We start from the raw sequence: 18,343 nt of genomic DNA, 5'->3' as shown, positions 1-18,343 counted from the left end.
AACGGAATCAACCTTGCAGGAAGATATGGCCTGAACAGCCAGCTCCTCTGTACCAGCCTTCACAGCTACCCAGAGTTAAGGCCACCCTGCCTGTACTGCATGCAAGTGCAATTACCAGAGTTCTCCCATACTGTCTGGCATAACTCAATAGCTCTGATAAAGAGCAACTTTACTTCAGCTACAGCAAAAGATGACATTGGGATACCCATTTGTACTAAGTTTGCAGAGGGCACACATAAGATAAAAATGCATCTATTTGATTCTTAACAATTATTTCATTTGGGTGCAAGTTGTGTGGCGAGTAATGAGCCAGAGACATCTCCCAAGCATCCACAAAGTGCACAGCAATTCCTGAGAACATTTTCCTCATGACAGAATCAAGCTGAAAGGAATACCAGTCACTGTTAAAGAGGCTCACTTCTGGCCCAAGCGCCTGAACATTAGCAGTTCTGATGATGATTAAAGTCTTGGGGCTGCGATCCAGCAGTTGGATGATTGATCTCCGAATGTTCCTCAGCCGCCGGATATAGACTTCCACAGGGAAGGTGCTGAAGTGGGACCATATAGTTATGGCTACCACCGTGTTTCTCCCACCCACTATGCCATTCAGTTCATTGGCAACGTAGCGCAGCTCACTGCTGAAGACTGTCGAGAAGCGAATGGGCGGCCCGTGGCAGCGGAACTTCAGGAGGATATTGTGCTTCAGGTCCACAGCCATGAAAGGGCCCACGTTCTTAGGGCTCCCCAGGTTAAATTCCACTAGATCTGGAAAACCAGGAGCAAGCATTAGTGAAAGACAGCATAAGAGACTGAAATGATCAACAGGAGGCTAGCACCCCCAGGTAAAAGTAGCAGTAGATCAAGAAATCTGAACAGAATTCTAGGAACTCTGAAATGAAACATAAGACAAGCATCACATGAGTGCTAGCTCAGTATTTCAGAGTGGAATTTACGCATATTGAAATTTACAAGACAGCACACTTCAGCTGCACAAGACTGTCAGTGCCTTTCCCATGTTTCCCAAATCATTTTCTTCTCCCTCTCATAAAAAATAAATTTTCCAGAGTCCCTTCTGGCTACTTTAGGACTCCAATAAATTTAGAAATTACTTCAATTTGTAGGTATTAAGTGGTCTCAAAATTTGTGTTCCAACACTATTTAACTGCTTTAAAGGTAAGGGGTGAGGGAGGAATATAAAGTCGGTTTCCAAAATCCTGCTATTTAATTTATAATAAGGGAAATACAAAAAAGGAACTAAAGCCTATTAACAGTAAGAGAAGTCAATTGTTACTTCATTCAAAAGTCACTTTTGTGACTGGGATGCTGCAGGGCCTCACGCAGACACTTGAAGTGACTTCTGCCTTGCCCTCCAATGGCCACCTTGACTGGCAGCCACAGCTACTGTCCTCACTGGTGGAACAAAGACATTGGACATAGGACAACTTTGCAGTGGCCCCACTTCCAATGCCTACAAGCTTCCAGTGCCTGCTCAAACATCTGACTAACTGCCTTTCTGTCAGGATTTCTTATGATGTTTTGCCTTTCCTCTTCTGCTATTTTGTCATTGTCACTCAATAAGATCAATTCTGTATCTGAGATGTGAGAAATAAAGGTGTGCAAGGGTCTTCCAGGACAAAACCAAAGGAAAAGAAAAAAAAAGTAACCTGGAACAAATGCTGTCAGATATTCAAACCACTGCCTTATTGTAGAGTCTCCAAACAAGTGGATTACTTTTCCTTGTAAGCACTTGGTTATATTATCTGACTTGTCAAAATGATGAATCCAGTGTGTTCTGGACCTCCACTGGTCTTCATAATAATAACCAGAAGGGGAAGCTGTGGGATCTTCAGCTCCGTCCATACTGCTTGAAACTGAAAGAGAAAAATTATTTGCAATTAACATACAACAAAACCAGCCTCCACAGCCTTCATGGACTTCCAGCCAGCAGTGTAGGAGCATCCTCCTTAGTTAAAAGCGAGAAGAGCATGATGTACCACCTGGATTAAAACCCTTCACGCATCGTACTTCTGCAAGATCACAGATTTCATCCCCTTTTTCTCCTCAAGACCTGCAGCTACCGACAGAGGCGGTGGAACAATTATAGCCTGGCTTGACAGGGATGCTCTGGCGGGGAGGGGGGGAGGTTGGGCTCGAGGATCTTTGGAGGTCCCTCCCAACTCCTCGCGCTCTGTGATTCTGTGACTTATTTTCTCCCTCCCTCCCTCCCGGGCCGTGTGTCGCTGCTGCCGCCCAGCGGCCCCGCCGCGGGGACCCGGACCGGCCCAGAAACACAGCGAAAATAAAGAATAAAGACGACCCGTCTGTGGAATAACACAGACACACAGACACTGACACTCCTGCTCCGCGCTAGGGTAGCGAAGGCTGAAGCGGAGGGACTCCAGAAGTAGGAAGTGCTGGAATGAACTTCAACAGGAACTTTGTGTGTCCTTTGAACACGGGAATTACACATGGATTCTCTAATTCCACGGATTTCGTGCTTTCACTTCTCTATCCAGCCCTTTCTCCTCTCAGTGCCCCGGGCAGGCGGTCACCCGAGGAGGAACCAGGCTGGCACCAGGGAAGCCCTGCTCCGTGGGACACAGGGGCTGCGGAAGCTGGATGGTACCTTGCAAGCAAGGGCCAGAGATGATGGGAACAGATCTTGCAATCCCACGGCTATATCAGTATTTTAATTGGCATCCCATGTGACACATGTACACTGAAGTTCCCGGGGGTCGTTACACGTTCCTCCTTCACCACACGTGCATTCAAACACCTCAGCTGAACAAGCTCAGAGCTGTTCCTCACACCAACCCCTGCTGCTCAAACACTTTTGTCCATTCTCGTGTGGAGACCACCCGTTAAGAACAGTCCCCAGCGTGTCCTAACTTGCCGCTGTTGCGAAAGCACACGTTGCCATGGCCAAAATCACAACAGGCCCATGTACCTACAAGCACAGGCAGTGGAATTCCAGCGTCCAGAAGCATCCTCTGGCAGATGCTTCACTGTAACATGGGTGTAGCCAAAATCTAAACACAAAACCAAAAGGCCATAAGCCTTTTCAAATACTCATTCCTAGCAGGCTCTTTTGGTCTCACAGCTCATGTACAACAGTCTGTGTCTTGCATAAGTAGATGTTAACCTCCTTAGACCTTGCAGGAACACTGCAAAGAGTGAACTACAACTATGTTTGTGTAACACAAAGACTATAGTCGTGAGTACCACAGAAAAAGCTATTAGAAAATTTTATCTTTGGATGACTCTCTAAATCAGGTAACAGAGACAATGAAGGAAGAGAAAAAGCCCAACTAGTAATGTTGACGCATCCAATATGTATGAAACAGGAATCCTACAAAGGAAAAAATTCTTCGTGTGATCATATAATTAAAAAGGAAATCATAATGCAAATTCGCAGCTTCAGTTCATTGTTTCTTAAGTTTTGATGTAAAAATACTCCCATTTTTACCATTTAAATGGGTTCTCAGACTACACATACATATATAAAAACAATACTAGAACCACTTTTTGGTGCCTCACACTAAACCCAACACCAGCATTTTAAATCTGTGTATACTAACATACCAGTTGAGGTCTAGAATTCAGAAAGCCATTACTTTTGGATTTTACAGAAGAGAATCAAAGTTTCAATCTGCATAGTTACAAACTAAGAATATAGCAAAAATCTTGTCTTTCAGAAAAACAACTTAAAAACCAACTTGATCTACACTTACCCCCAAACAGAAATGTATGTGCAAAATTAACAGCAGAATAATTAAAGTATGCTATCAGTACAAACAAATCCATACATCCATAAGCACACCAATATGTTAAGTTCATTTATTCAGAAACTGTTCTTAGAAGGAATTTCAGAAAGGAATACTGTGTTACTCCTATCAGCTGTTTAAAACGCAGCAGTAACCTTCAGGAAATGTGTACAACCTTTGAACATCTGTAACTTCTGAATAATAGGCAATATAATCAAATTTCAAATTTGTAGCAAGGAAAAAAAAAAGTAACAAAATCCATGTCATCTAAAGGAGCTAGAGAAAGAAAAGTGGGAAAGCGCTGCTGGCCAAATAGCAGCGTTCTGTCTTTTTTTAGTGAACAGCAAAACTGAAACCAAGAAATGCTGTAGGCTGTTTTCTGTTCAGACTTTATTGCTCAAGTCAGGAACTTTAAAGTCTCCTACAACCTTATTTAAAAAACAACAGCAACAACAAAAACAACCCCCACAACAAGGCATCTTAAAAGCTTTTGATTAAGAAGTAATTCTCTATGTATCACATGTTATGCAGGCTTATTAAAGGCAAATAAAACATGCACATGGATATGAATGAGATAAAGGATGAGTTTCACTCAGCATGGACTGTATTCTTGCTCTGTCTTCAGTCAGGGTATACAGAACAATTAGGTTCTGGTTCACAACTGTAGCTTCAGACACCTTGTGATAACACAAATGGTAACAGTACTTAGATACAAATTGTCAAAATATGTCAGACAAAAAAGAAAAAGTTAAGAAACACCACACAGTTGGTTTTTTTAGATTAATTTGAGAGTTTGGTGAACAGTTATTGTAAGACATTTTGCATCTCTGAGTAAAAAAAATGTTAGAGGAAAAAAAAAAAAAGACTTTCGGCAAGAGAACAAACTTTTTAAACTACTTTTTGCTAAAAATCCCATTTGTTATGTTAGAAAATTAAGTGTTGCACTTAAATTACAGTAACATCCAAAAGCCTTCATCTTCTTAATAGAAATGTATCACTTAATTTTTATTCCATGCTATAAAAACAAACAAATAAATTATTACCTCATGCCTGTTGGTTCTTTTTAATAAATGTAATTATTAATTACAAACAAGATTCATGCAAAGTTCACCTTACCTGGAAATGCGTCGGGCTTTACAATCACTGAATCAGGTCCACTGGAGAGTATTGACCTTTTGATATTCACGTCACTTGAAAAAAAGATAGTATTTGTAAAATTTACTGTAAAATTTAAAGGTAATATTAATTTCATTTTTTTCTTAATTTACTTCAAATAAGCACATCGGACTGACGAAGGATTTCTATCTATAAGTTGACCCTATCTCCTATAGCACATTCATTCTGTATTAATTTCCTCGAGACCACTATGACTGTTGTGAATTCAATTCAAAATTTCACAGCACCAGGTCACAAATCTTGTGCATATTTTTCCTGGCACAAACCTACATAAAGCTGCCAAGGTCTGCAAGTAGCTCTAGGGGATTTACCACAAAGATGATAAACAGAGGGACTTTTTACAAGGGCAGGTAGTGATAGGGTGAAGGGGAATGGTTTTAAACTGAAAGAGGGTAGGTTAAGATGTTAGGAAGAAATTCTTCGGTGTGAGGGCGGTGAGACACTGGCACAGGTTGCCCTGAGAACTTGTGGCTGCCCCCCCCCCAGAAGTGTTCAAAGCCAGGCTGGATGGGGCTTTGAGCAACCTGGTCTAGTGGGAGGTGTCCCTGCCCATGGCAGCAAGATTGGAGCCAGATGATCTTTAAGGTCCCTTCCAACCCAAACCAGTGTGTGTGACTCTAGGGGAAGTTCCAGTTTTCGGTACGTGGGACCAAGGGGAGAAACCACTGAAAGGTTATGCTGCTGCAGCTCCCAGCTCTGCCTACCCTCTGCAGGGGCTTAGCACAGTAAGCACCTCTGGTGAGGCAGTTATCACTTTCAGCCCCCTAATCCCACAGCCTGCTCCACAGTACACAGCAGAGCTTGCGGCAGTTCAGCATCATCACCAAACCAGACCAGGCTACTAGCAGTGGTGTCTCCAGCCTCTGGGAAAGACGGTAGTACCAGCTCATGTCCAACCAGCTTCCAAGATCTCCAGCAATAAGGTTTTCCAGTACGACAGTGATTTGCTGAATACAGAAACAAAGCTCATCCCACTAAACACCAAGAAAGTGTTTGTGGACATCGATGAATTCTGGTAAGTTTGTGCTGGACTCATATCTCTGTTGTACAGCTCTGGCAGATGCAGAGATATAATGCTAGGCTCTTGTTCTGTCTTCTGTTGCTGTTTTGAAGAGAATCCTTGTCTAATGTTTTTGTCTATTTAAAGAATGAACTTTTTTGAAACAAACAAACAAAAATAAACAACTGCAAAAATACCACAAAAAACCCCCCACCAAAACAAAACAAACCGAAAAACAAAAAAGCAAACAGAAAACCTCCACAAAAAACCAAACAAACCAAAAACCAACAAACAAACCAAAAACACAACAAACAAAAACAAAACCCCAAAACACTCCCATTTGAAAGCAACAGCCACCAGTATCAACCCTGTTTTACAGATGAACTGCCTGAGGCACGGGAAGGCAAAAGACCCACTTTCAAACCCAGTGAGAAATAGCCAAAAAACCCCAAGGCCACTGATACTTAATTTTGATTTCTGGTCTTCAGTGACAAACATGCACACACACATTCCTAATTAACCTATTTGGAGCTGCTACTCCAAAACATTTCCTAATTTAATCCTCAAGTGGCCATACTGCTGAAACATTTCCCTTGAACTCCTTTTTCTGAGAGCAAAGCAGTAGCCTTCAACTACAGTTCTGCCACTAGACCTTAGCTAACTTTGTCTCATTTCAGCTGAAGCAGTCCTACCACGTCTACCCTTGCACTAAAAGATGCATTTTTTCAAAATCGAATTCCAAGCACAGAGAGAGAACTATACTCCAAGTTTCCTTAGTTTAAGATTACTGTGTTCTTTTTTGCACGGTTGAATAGAGGGAAAAAGAATATTCAACAACCTACATCAACCACCTGCTCCTGCAGGTACACACCTTCTCTCAGACAACCTGTCGTATTTCACCAATAACCTAAAGTTTGTCTTTAAAATCAAATTACTTGACTGAGTATATATACATTCAACAATATTCATACCTTTGGAAAAAGAGGCTTTCCTCTTGTGTCAGAAGACCTTTTTGATATCCACCTTTGGCATGGCTGATCCGGCTGGCACAGGACAGTTTTCGAGGCTTGTAACAGAACCATGGCTCACCCGTGTAGAGATCTGTGAAGTTACAGACAGGGAGGTCTCCAGACAAACAAACATTGCACTCAGTGGTCTCCAAATGCCTCCCAGACTTGAATGAGCTTTTGAAATAGACCCTGTCTGGCCTTTCTTCTCGTAAACGCAGGAGGACTTGTATTGCTTCACTGGGATGGACAAGTGACACAGAAACTTTGACCTCTCCTGGCCAAAGCAAAGTAAAGAAGACTTTGTAAAGGCCATTATGGCAATCTACAATCCTTCCTGTTGCTCCAGCTTTCAGCAGAGGAGAGTGAATTCGTGCCTGTAAATAGTCCCCACCATACTGTTTGGGTTTTCCTTGGAAATCCTTCGCGCGCACGAGCACCTCTAACTGATCACCCACCTTGAAGAATCCACTGGGTTTCACAATTACAAAGTCACTCTGTGCAGGATCAGTGCTTTGTTCAAAGGCAATTTTTCCATAAGGGGGTTTTGGCCACTGTATTGCAGCAAGCAAAGATTCCTGTTCTGCTTGTTCTCTTTTGGACAAAATCTGCTGCTTATAACCACAGAAAGGCTTCCTGGTAGTTTTGGTTGTCTGTGATCGGGAATGATGGACATTGTCTTCTGTTATCCAACTTGATCCTGAGACTGCGTTATCATCCAGGTGCTGGGGAGGACAAAGATGCTGTTAACTGTGTTATGAAATGAAGCACTATGAATAATGAATCCTTTGTCAGGAAATTATCCCAAGAACTGGGTTGAGCTTTACCCAGCTTTGAAGCTGACCAAATTAAGCAACTTTGCTAGAAGATACAAATCTATTATTTGAACCATGGGTTTTCCAAGAATACAGGTGGGCAACCTGTGGTTACCCTGCTCTGGCAAAGAGGCTTTTCTATAAATCAGGCCAAATATTTTCTGTGGCAGTATTCTGGCTACCAGTGTATCCTGCAAATATCAGCAATGTGAAAAAATAAACAAATTACAAAAGATCATATGATTAAATTGTAAACTCCTCTTTTATTTTCTTACTGTGGGATCATTTGAGTCTTCAGGCACAACGATGTCTAGTAGCTTCCCAATATAATGCAAGGAAAAAGGGTTTATTTGAGACTTTACACTGCAGACGAATCTGATGCATCCCCTGCATGTGCCTTTGAGAGAAGTCTGCTGCATGTGGCAGCTGCAGACTTATCTGGTCACACTCAAATTGCTTCTTATCTTATCTGAAATGTGGGTTTCCCTGTAACATACAGATTGAAAAAAACGGAAGGACTACTTCAGGAGCAACAAATTCAGTAACTGCTGGGCAAGTAAAACAGCTTACACAAGCTAAGACTAAACAAGCAAAAAAAAAGATTTAAGGTTTTTAAATCTATATACAGCTTCTTCTAGAGCCAAATAAAAACAAGCAAAGCACCCCTTAATCCACACTACTTTAAAAATTAAAATTGTTAAACACAATGCTAGTCTAAGAGAGGGGGCTTCTGCTGTGACTTGAGATCGGTGTCCAAAGCTGAATGTTTATGCAAATGATTACAGATACCATTTTGTTCATGATATCACACAGTTTTGCAGGTTTGCATTACAAAATTTTTTTTAAAATCAGTAAATCCAAACTTACACCCCAAATATGCACAAAAATCAGCAGTTAATAAGTACTTAATTAATCAGATACATATAGTATAACTTATCTATACTCATATTTCACAGAAAAGCAAAATCTGCCAATTTTTTATTCAAACAATGATGAAAATGATATAATGTACCATTCACATGGCACCAGAGGATATGCTACTTTTGATTTGGGAGACTGATAAAAATTAGAACTATATTAATCAATTTACTTTTTTAATACATTGTACTTACCGATATCGTACTGTTTCCCAGTCACTTCCTTCATAATTAACTGCTCAGTAATGTACTAGAATTCCCATTAAAGTCTTATTTATTGCAGTAAACCTTTCTTAGTCCATTGAAATATCATCTAGAGTACACGTACATACTAAGTAGTTTCCCCACACACACATTTGATTTGAATTTGCCAGTATATTAGCGTCATTTGAACAACAAAGAGATTCAATATACTTTTTTTAGAATAAAGGTAAACTTAACAAGCAATAGAAATGTACAGGCTTTTGAAGCCTGTTAAATAAGAAGCTGGTTTTGATCAGTGTAAGAGGATAATGACCACACTAGGATGTAGGATGGATACACAGAATCTATCTCTGATATCCATGTTAACTACAAAATCTGAAATTGTAAATGGTTACATTTTAAATATTAACTGTAAATTGACTGGTAGCCACAAATACGCAAAATGTTATCATCACAATAAATGTTTTTGTTTTACATTTCTACCTAGGATTTAACAAATTTTCCCTGAAGGCCATCTGAGGTCATCGGAAAATATTTGTATTTTCCATCACAGCAGGCAAAAAAGCCAACATATCACTGCACATTACCTTTATTAATCCAGTAAATTTCAGGCAAAACTGAGAATAATCTCAGATACAGCTTGACTTTATATCCTGTCTACATGTTTTCTTGAATTAAGTCAAGTTTCTTTTTTTGGATACCTTCACAACTTCTTTCTCTCACTAGTTCCTGCATATACATAACAGAAAATACTGCATGGAAGTATTTTAAAAGTCAGCTATATATTTTTATGCATTCAACAAGCTGGTAACCATATCTCAGTCAACAAGAATATTAATCTTCTGTAAATTTCTTCAGGGTTTTCAACCCCATCTTTCTGTCAGAGATGTATATGATGTCATTTATGGCCTAGCTGGCCTTTCTGAAGTCTTTCCAAGGGCCTACTTATATCTTTCAGTGGAAATGGGTGCAGATAACACCAAGTCAACAACCACGTACATTCAGAACACACAACAGAGAACACACTCAATCTCTCTAAAACAGTCCACCTTCTTAGTAAAGCACCAGGCCAAAGCTTTTCACTTGAATGCAGCTGAGGTCCTGAACATGTACTGTCATTTCAACTCCAGCACCTCCAGGCTACAATCCATTAAGCAAAACAGATCATACCTCAAATATTTTCTCAGTCTTCAAGGGAAAAAAGAAAACCTCTGTAAAGGTAGAACCAAAGGTTCTTCAGCATCCTGAAGGACCATTCTTTCTGAAACATCCTTGTTCATCTTTACAGCCCTCTCCCAAGTCCAAACAGGATCATATATTAACACAGAACTATGTGAAAGCAAACTACATCATGTATGCTGTTCTCAGGAGAAAATACTACAGCAATTTCATTTTCCAGTTAAGGCAGGGAAAGATTAAGAATCAATTAATATACCTAAGATCCTTGACTGGAACAGAAAGGCTTTTCAAACCATGTTTCTTTAAGTGCTTCACAGGGTCATCTCCAAATAAGTGCTCAAGTGCTGTCCTATCCCTATGGATACACATGGCTTGCCCTGAGGCAGATTAATAGCATAGTCTGTCCCCACTCCATTCCCTACTCTGTCTTTTATTTGCATTTCTAAATCTCCCTGGCTCCTGAAGTCATATTGAGCCTATACAGAGCTATGGGCTCTCCAAAATAAAGTAAAATTTCTTTAAGTAGGGCAGATAAAAAGCATTTTTCAAGACTGCTGAAGAGTCATCTTCCTTTATCTTACAACACAGTTTTAGTTTTTAATACAATCTCCCCATTGAATAATACTTGCCCTGCTTTTCTTATTTCCATATACTCCATTCAAAGTGTCTTGATTCTGAAGGCAATTGCAAAGTGGAGGGAGGGATTGGTTTAGTTTGTGTGCAGCAGGGTTTGTTGTTGGGGGGTTTTTTGTTTGTTTCCTTGCCTGGGCTTTTAAACTATTTTTTATTTGCTGCATTCTGAAGTTAACCAGAACCCAAGTATGATCACAAAGTAATGTAATGGATGTAGGCCAAGTAACACAGGCAGGACAGAATGGATTACGTGTCCATGAAGCTCAAACAAATCCACAGCTGTTCCTGGTGCATGAAGGAAGCCACAAAAAGGAAAAAAAGGAAGACATATTTTTGAGGAGAACTGACAAAAGCTTCAGCTCAACTAGTTAGCATTTAGCTGCCAACTAAGCAAAAAATTAGATATAACACAGCCTCACCCAGACAATCATGCTCTAAAATATATTCTGGAGGGGTTAGTAGATGAACACTTATCGTCAGTGAACACAATAATGTTAGTGCCTGATAAAAATTATTGATATTTCAACCACTGATGGCAAGGTGGAACTCCAAGTCCAGTATCTTCCACCAGCTGTAACTCTTAGCTTGGCCTAGTACACAAGTTTGCTGATGACACTAAGCTGGGAGGAGTGGCTGACACACCAGAAGGCTGTGCTGCCATTCAGAGAGACTTAGATAGGCTGGAGAGTTGGGCGGGGAGAAACCTGATGAAGTTCAACAAGGGGAAGTGTAGAGTTTTGCATTTGGGGAAGAACAACACCATGTCCCAGTACAGGTTGGGGGCTGAACTGCTGGAGAGTAGTGTAGGTGAAAGAGACCTGGGGGTCCGGGTAGACAGGAGGATGACCATGAGCCAGCAATGTGCCCTTGTGGCCAAGAAGGCCAATGGCATCCTGGGATGCATTAGAAAGGGTGTGGTTAGTAGGTCAAGAGAGGTTCTCCTCCCCCTCTATTCTGCATTGGTGAGGCCACATCTGGAGTATTGTGTCCAGTTCTGGGCCCCTCAGTTCAAGAAGGACAGGGAACTGCTCGAAAGAGTCCAGCGCAGAGCTACAAAGATGATTAAGGGAGTGGAACATCTCCCTTATGAGGAAAGGCTGAGGGAGCTGGGTCTCTTTAGCTTGGAGAAAAGGAGACTGAGGGGTGACCTCATCAATGTTTACAAATATGTAAGGGGTGAGTGTCAGGGGGACGGAGTTAGGCTTTTCTCAGTGATGACCAGTGATAGGACGAGGGGTAATGGGTGTAAATTGGAGCATAGGAGGTTCAAGGTGAATATCCGAAAAAATTTTTTTACTGTAAGAGTGACAGAGCACTGGAACAGACTGCCCAGGGAGGTTGTGGAGTCTCCCTCACTGGAGACATTCAAAACCCACCTGGATGAGTTCCTGTGTGATGTACTCTAGGTGACCCTGCTCTGGCAGGGGGGTTGGACTAGATGATCTCTCGAGGTCCCTTCCAGGCCCTAAGATTCTATGATTCTATGATTTGGAACAATTGCTGTGAGATCCCACCTGCAGTACCGTCCAATTCTAGAGGCCCCAACACAAGAAGGACATGAAGCTCCTGGAGCAAGTCTACAGGAAGGTCACAAAGATGATCAGAGGGCTGGAGCACCTCTGCTATGAAGAAGGGCTGAGAGAGTTGGGGATGTTCAGCCTGGAGAGGAGAAGGCTCCAGGGACACCTTATAGCAGCCTTCCAGTACCTGAAGGGGCTACAGAAAAGCTGGGAAGGAACATTTTACAAGGGCCTGTAGTGAGAGGACACGGGATAATGGCTTAAAACTTGCAGAGGGTAGATTTAGGTTAGATATTACGAGGAAATTCTTCACTATGAGGGTGGTGAGACACTGGCACAGATTGCCCAGGGAAGTTGTGGATTCCCCCTCCCTGGAAGTGTTCAAGGCCAGGCTGGATGGAGATCTGAGCAACCTGGTCTAGTGGGAGGTGTTCCTGCCTATGACAAGGGGGTTGGATCTAGAAGATCTTTAAGGTCCCTTCCAACCCAAACCCTTCTGTGATTCTATGATAAGGCACTAACATTAGAGCAGGAAACATCACAGAAGCTTCCCAGGTGTCAGGAATGGAGACCACACACATACCCAGGAGAGACAGGAGGGAAGTTCCACTTTGCCCACTAGAGTCTTAATTTACACAGCAGACAATATTTGAAACTGAACAAATAACAATTACTGAAAGGTCAGTCATCTCATTTACAGGAATTTTACACTTCAGGTACTTAACCCCTATTTGTTGTCTGAGACAGGCATAAGATAGTTCACTGTCTTTCCTGCCTTACAACACTGAGTGGGTGCCAAGTTACTCTACGTGTCAAAAAGCCATCACCTGATAGACAAGTGTTCCAGCAATAATGCAAATAAGATGGTGCTGTTATATTTTGTAGACACCTGCAATTTAGCAGGAAGAATAAAAAACTTTGTTACATAGTTATTTTGCTCAGTTTCAGCTGCTTGGTTCCAGACACCACTCCTTTATCCTTGCAAGAAGCTTCCTCTCTCCCACTACACTCTCTTTTCTAAGTGCTTTTAAATAAAAGAACATTGACAACCAATGCTGAAGCGGTTCTTCGATTTAAAGGTAATTGGTACAAATATACAAACTTTCCTGTACACTAAAGCCATTATGTTGCACCTCAGCAACACTGTGATACTTCATGGAAAAATGTGGAATATTTTAGCTGCCCAGCTGTGTTTGAAAAAAAAAAAAAAAAAAGAAAAAAAATACATTTCTTCTGGTACAATAATGCAGTGGTCAGCTGTGGACCTCAATAGATGCGCTACTCTATAGTAACAAGCAAATTAAACAATAAGCACACTATTAAATGTTTTGCAGACAGCTTTTTTTTTTTTTTTAAACATAGGTAAGAGAAGTAAAATTCTGACATGGGTGGGACTATTGAGAGAGTAGCTTAAGCATTCAAGAGGGAAGATTCTAACATGAAAAAGTATAAAATCCTAAAGAGAAAAAGCAGGGAGGGTGTCTGGTGGCTAGCTGGTAACTGCCTGAACTCTTTAGCTTTAGCCACCCAGATTAGATGATCTGGTGATGAGAAGCACATCTGATGCATTTACAAACACGTTTTCAACAGCAATCAACAATAAAACCTCCTTCCAGAGCCTGAACAGATTTGGTTACAGGTACTCTGTGAAAAGTTTTCTAAGACTTTCTCTGGCTTTGATCTCAAATGAAGCATCCGATGAAGCATTATCATGCTCACCCACCCAATGCTGCAGTGAGCAGTCTGGCCAGGCAGGCAGCCAATGGACAGGGTCAGCCTCCAAGGCTCCCTGGAACTGCTCCTTGCTGATTTTATCTGGGGTTATTGATTAATGCAGTTTGAAAGTACCTCTGCACTGAAATGATAAATAAAATGAATAAATATTCAGGTCAGACACAGCAGCGGGAAACAGGAAAAGGCAAAGAAAGTTGCACCAGTATAGGCTGGGGATCAACTAGCTAGTTAACAGCTCTGCAGAAAAAGACCCAAGGATTCTGGTGGGCAGCAAACTGACCATGTGTCAACAGCATAGTTGTAGGAATGAATTAACAAGAGCACAACCAGCTGATTGAGCATGGTGATAACTACATAGTGCTTACTACAGATGAGTCTAGGAGTGGTGTGGTGGTCAGGTCAGCTAGTCAGGCAACCTTACTGGAGGCCCAGCTTAAATGCCTTTACACAAATGCACACAGCACGGGGAATAAGCTGGAGGAAACAGATGAGTGTGATCCTGCAGGGCTGTGATTTCATTGGCATCACTGAGACCTGGTGGGATGGCTCCTGTGACTGCAGCATCAGGCTGAGAGAGTTGGGGCTGCTCAGCCTGGAGAAGAGAAGGCTCTGGGGAGACCTTATAGCTCCTTCCAGTACTTGAAAGGGGCTACAGGAAAGCTGGGGAGGGGCTTTTTGTCAGAGAAGATAGTGATAGGACAAGGGGTAATAGTTTTAAACTGAGAGAGGAGAGATTTAGCTTAGATATTAGGAAGCAATTCTTCACTATAAGGGTGGTGAGGAGATGGGATGGGTTGCCCAGGGAGGTTGTTGATGCCCCATCCCTGGAGCTTTTTAAGGCAAAGTTGGATGAGGTTTTGCACAACCTGATCTAGTGTTGGGGTTCCCTGCGCATGGCAAGGGGAGTTGGAACTTGATGATCTTTAAGGTCCCTTCCAACCTTAATGATTCTATGATTCTATAACTTGTCTCAGCTTGACCTTGGTGAAGCTATACCTAGAACACCATGTCTGGTTTTGGACACCCAGTACTACAGTCAAACTGGAGAGACAAGCTAAGAAGCCCCAAGACTATTAGAGGACTAGAGTACATGACAGAAAGGAGACATTAAGGTAACCAGACGTTTTTGGTTGGTTGGGTTTTTTATTTTGTGGTTTTGGGTTTTTTTTTGTTTTTTTGAAGTCCAGATAAGAGCAAATGGGGATCTAACTGCAGTCTTTCACTAGCTAAAGGCAAGTTACAGAGGAAGTGCAGTCAGAAGTACACGCCAAAGGGACAAGAGGCAACTTCCACCTGCACATCACAGAAATATTCTTCCCTGGGGTGCAGCATTGCAACAGGCTGCCCCAGCAGGTTGTGAAACGACCATCCTTGAAGAGTGTCAAAACTCAGCAATACACTGCACAACCCAAGCTAACTTTAAAGTTAGCGCTCTGAGGAGGGTGTTTGATTAAATACCTCCAGACACCCCTTCCAGTCCGAATTTTGTGATTCCAAGTTGTAGCTAATTGCTGCCATTCTAACCTTAGAGTTAAAGGGGAATCGTGTTGCTCAAGGCCTCTTGAAGAAGAAGCAGGCTCCACTTACCTCCAGCTGAAAAAAATTATGGACCAGCACCACAATAGCCAGTACTGCCAGAAGCAGGCAGAAGATCTGCAATCTGAACGAGTCACGCCACATTGTCCATTCCTGTCTTTCCCTCCCATGTTAGATGCTGCCATGACTTCCATTGACCACAAACATGAATGTCATTTCGACTCAGCAGTGCACAGAAGAATCCAGATGACTTCCACTTCATTCCTGCAAATGCATTTACAAATATCATACATCACATTATTAGAAGCAAAGTTTAACACTGAAAGCATACAAATGGCAGAACTTTGCATGGCAACAACTGGTACAGTGGAACTGTTAAGACAGATTTTTGTGGCATTAAACTGAACACAATTATCTATTACGTTAATTCATTCTCTTGGGCATGTCATGGTAAAACCTTATCATAAAGCCAGTTTCGCTTGTATTTGATACCGAAAAAAAAACCAAAAGAAGAGTTCTTTCTGGCAACCAAAAACCAAAACAACCAACTACCACCCTACTTACCCATGAAACCACACTAGCACCATCCAGCCATCGGGAGCCCAAGGCTTTTAGCAGAAACCTGTGTTTTCAGACATCTCATTGTTTGCCTGATTAGAGATGCCAATAAGTTGTTATTAAAGACTAAGGTCTGAAGCAAGTCTGGATAAGCAGGCCAAAAGGTACTTTCTCTACCTTTCGGCTGGGGAAAGGGGAAAAAAATGCCATTATGCCTTATCAGTTAAACAGGACATATCTAACAGAGTTGGATGTGCTAAAACTGAACTTCGGAAAGTTTCTGTAACATTAGACTACATCCTTCCTGGTTTTTTTTTGTTTGTTTGTTTGTTTGTTTTTAATCAATCATTCCTTTTACATTTTGGACACTTATACAGCTCTAATGGTTGAAAAAAATAGACTTCCAGGAAGAATGCAAGGTGTTGGGTTTTGTTTTCACTGTTTGTGCTTTTTTTTAAAAAAAAAAAATAATCTAACAACAGTCATGTTTTTAATAAAATTTAACTTTCATGAAATATGTAATTTCTCTGAGGTTGCTCCATAGCTGATCTGTTACAAAATCTCAGACTTAGCCATTAATAACAGTTCTCAGAGTTTAGTGCTTCTTCAGCTTGACTCTTACATCTTCCTCCTTTTTCAGAGGGGCAATTCTGAGGTAGTAATTTTGCAAGCAAAAAGGGTACCATTCTTGCAGAAGGAGAAGCTCTAAACTTGGAAATCGACAACAGATGGCAAGGAGAGACAGTCAAAAGACACCAGTCTCTTCAAACTTAACATTCTCAAAGCAGCGTTACTCATACAACCATCTACCAAGTGTAACAACACAATCAAACAACTAGGTAGAATTTGCATAACTTTCTAAAAATAGCATTACTGAGAATTTACATTATTTATTAAGACTGTCTGAGGAATGTTGTCTAAACGTAAATAAAACATAATGATTCATTAAATACAAAAAATAGCTCATTAAATAATTCATTAAATGAGCATAATATTAAAAAAAACCAACACAACAACAGACTAAAATACATTGCTGCCATAACCAGAACAGTCTCAAAATAGACCGCATATGAAATTGCTTTTGTAGGGATTATAGGGATTATAACTTCAAATGCTTTGCTGAGAAATACAGAGATTGTATTTCTGACTGATGAGCAAGCACTGAAAGAGCAGGATGTCCATTAGAGTAAAAGCTTCAACATTACAAAATGCAATAAAACCACAGCTTTGCTAGAACAGTTCTGCTCTAATATAAATGATTTAATTTGTATAAAGTACCAACTCAAGTTTTAGACTGTAACTGATAATGAATACACCTAAAGCCATTAAAATGCTAATTTAGGGCCATATATGACCATTTGAAGAACAGAAACAAATGCATTAGAGAAAAAGAGAATTTCCAATTTTGTTGCTGAGAATTATCTTCAAATCACTGAAAAGCACAAGGCACTGCAAATTAATTTCATACACCTAAGAAGGCCAGAAAGGCTATTCCCACCTATTTTTGTTCAAAACTTTCTGTATTTCCGTAGATGCCACACATTCTAAGAGATTCAAATGCACAGGTTTAGAGCTTTCTTTATCCTAAAAGCTTTAACATAGCTCCAGTTTCATCATCAGCCATCTAATTAACTTTTATAAATAATGGAAGCACCTAATTACACCAAAAGCCTGAAATTCTTCATCTATCCCTGGAACATTCTCTGAAGCCATCCACGCAAAATCCCGAAAACAACCTTGGAAACAACACAGGGGGGAAAAGACCCCACAAAAACCCAACAAAACACATATACATACACGTACAACTGATTTTTAACAAAATTGCATATGTTAAGTGTTCTGCTTGCTGTTACACAAAACACCACAGCAGTTAAGGCTTCTCAACCGTAAAGTTAATTCTGCGTTTCTACAATAATCCAGGGATTTTTAAAAAGTATTTAAGGTTTGGGGTGTTTTTTTTCCACTTCCGTGCTACACCTTCGAATCGCCTGCCACTCAGCAACTACAATGTTACTCAGTGTTACTGCAATGCCCCATTTTGCCCGAGGTTACAAACAAAACCCAAAAACAGTGTTATCAAGTCTTCCAAGTTCCCTCTCCCTCACAATTACACGGCTGCTGTTCTGTTGCTGGCTTTTTTTTCTCTCTCTCTCGCCTCTAAACCCGAAGGGCTCTCCAGCCCGACACTTCCCCGAGGCAGCAGCGTTACAAAAGCACCTCTCGGTGCAACTCCTTGGAGGAACTGCCCTGGCAAACCTCTGGGGCGGACCCGCCACTAACCCCGGCGATGCTAAAGCCGC

General features: G+C 41.2%; 1 protein-coding gene across 2 annotated transcripts; it reads right to left on the bottom strand.

Annotated features, from left to right (window-relative positions):
• Positions 1-214: 214 nt before the first annotated feature.
• Positions 215-15,629, bottom strand: NXPE3 (neurexophilin and PC-esterase domain family, member 3). Of its 2 annotated transcripts, XM_009993354.1 has the most exons (6): positions 15,537-15,629; positions 6,912-7,672; positions 4,903-4,954; positions 2,179-2,210; positions 1,665-1,861; positions 215-765 (listed from the first exon to the last, which is right to left on the bottom strand). In XM_009993354.1, the coding sequence occupies exons 1-6, from the start codon at positions 15,627-15,629 to the stop codon at positions 215-217; spliced, it is 1,686 nt and encodes a 561-aa protein (XP_009991656.1). The 2 variants fall into 2 exon arrangements, with proteins under 2 accessions (XP_009991656.1, XP_009991655.1); XM_009993353.1 differs by lacking the exon at positions 2,179-2,210 and having other exon boundaries at positions 1,665-1,871; positions 4,881-4,954.
• Between the last annotated feature and the right edge of the window lie 2,714 nt (positions 15,630-18,343).

The sequence above is a fragment of the Chaetura pelagica genome, unplaced genomic scaffold (assembly GCF_000747805.2).
Source record: "Chaetura pelagica isolate M959 unplaced genomic scaffold, ChaPel_1.0 scaffold101, whole genome shotgun sequence".
Taxonomy (NCBI): Eukaryota; Metazoa; Chordata; class Aves; order Apodiformes; family Apodidae; genus Chaetura; species Chaetura pelagica.
Note: the sequence above shows the minus strand (reverse complement) of the source record. Positions and strands in the feature narration are given on the sequence as shown.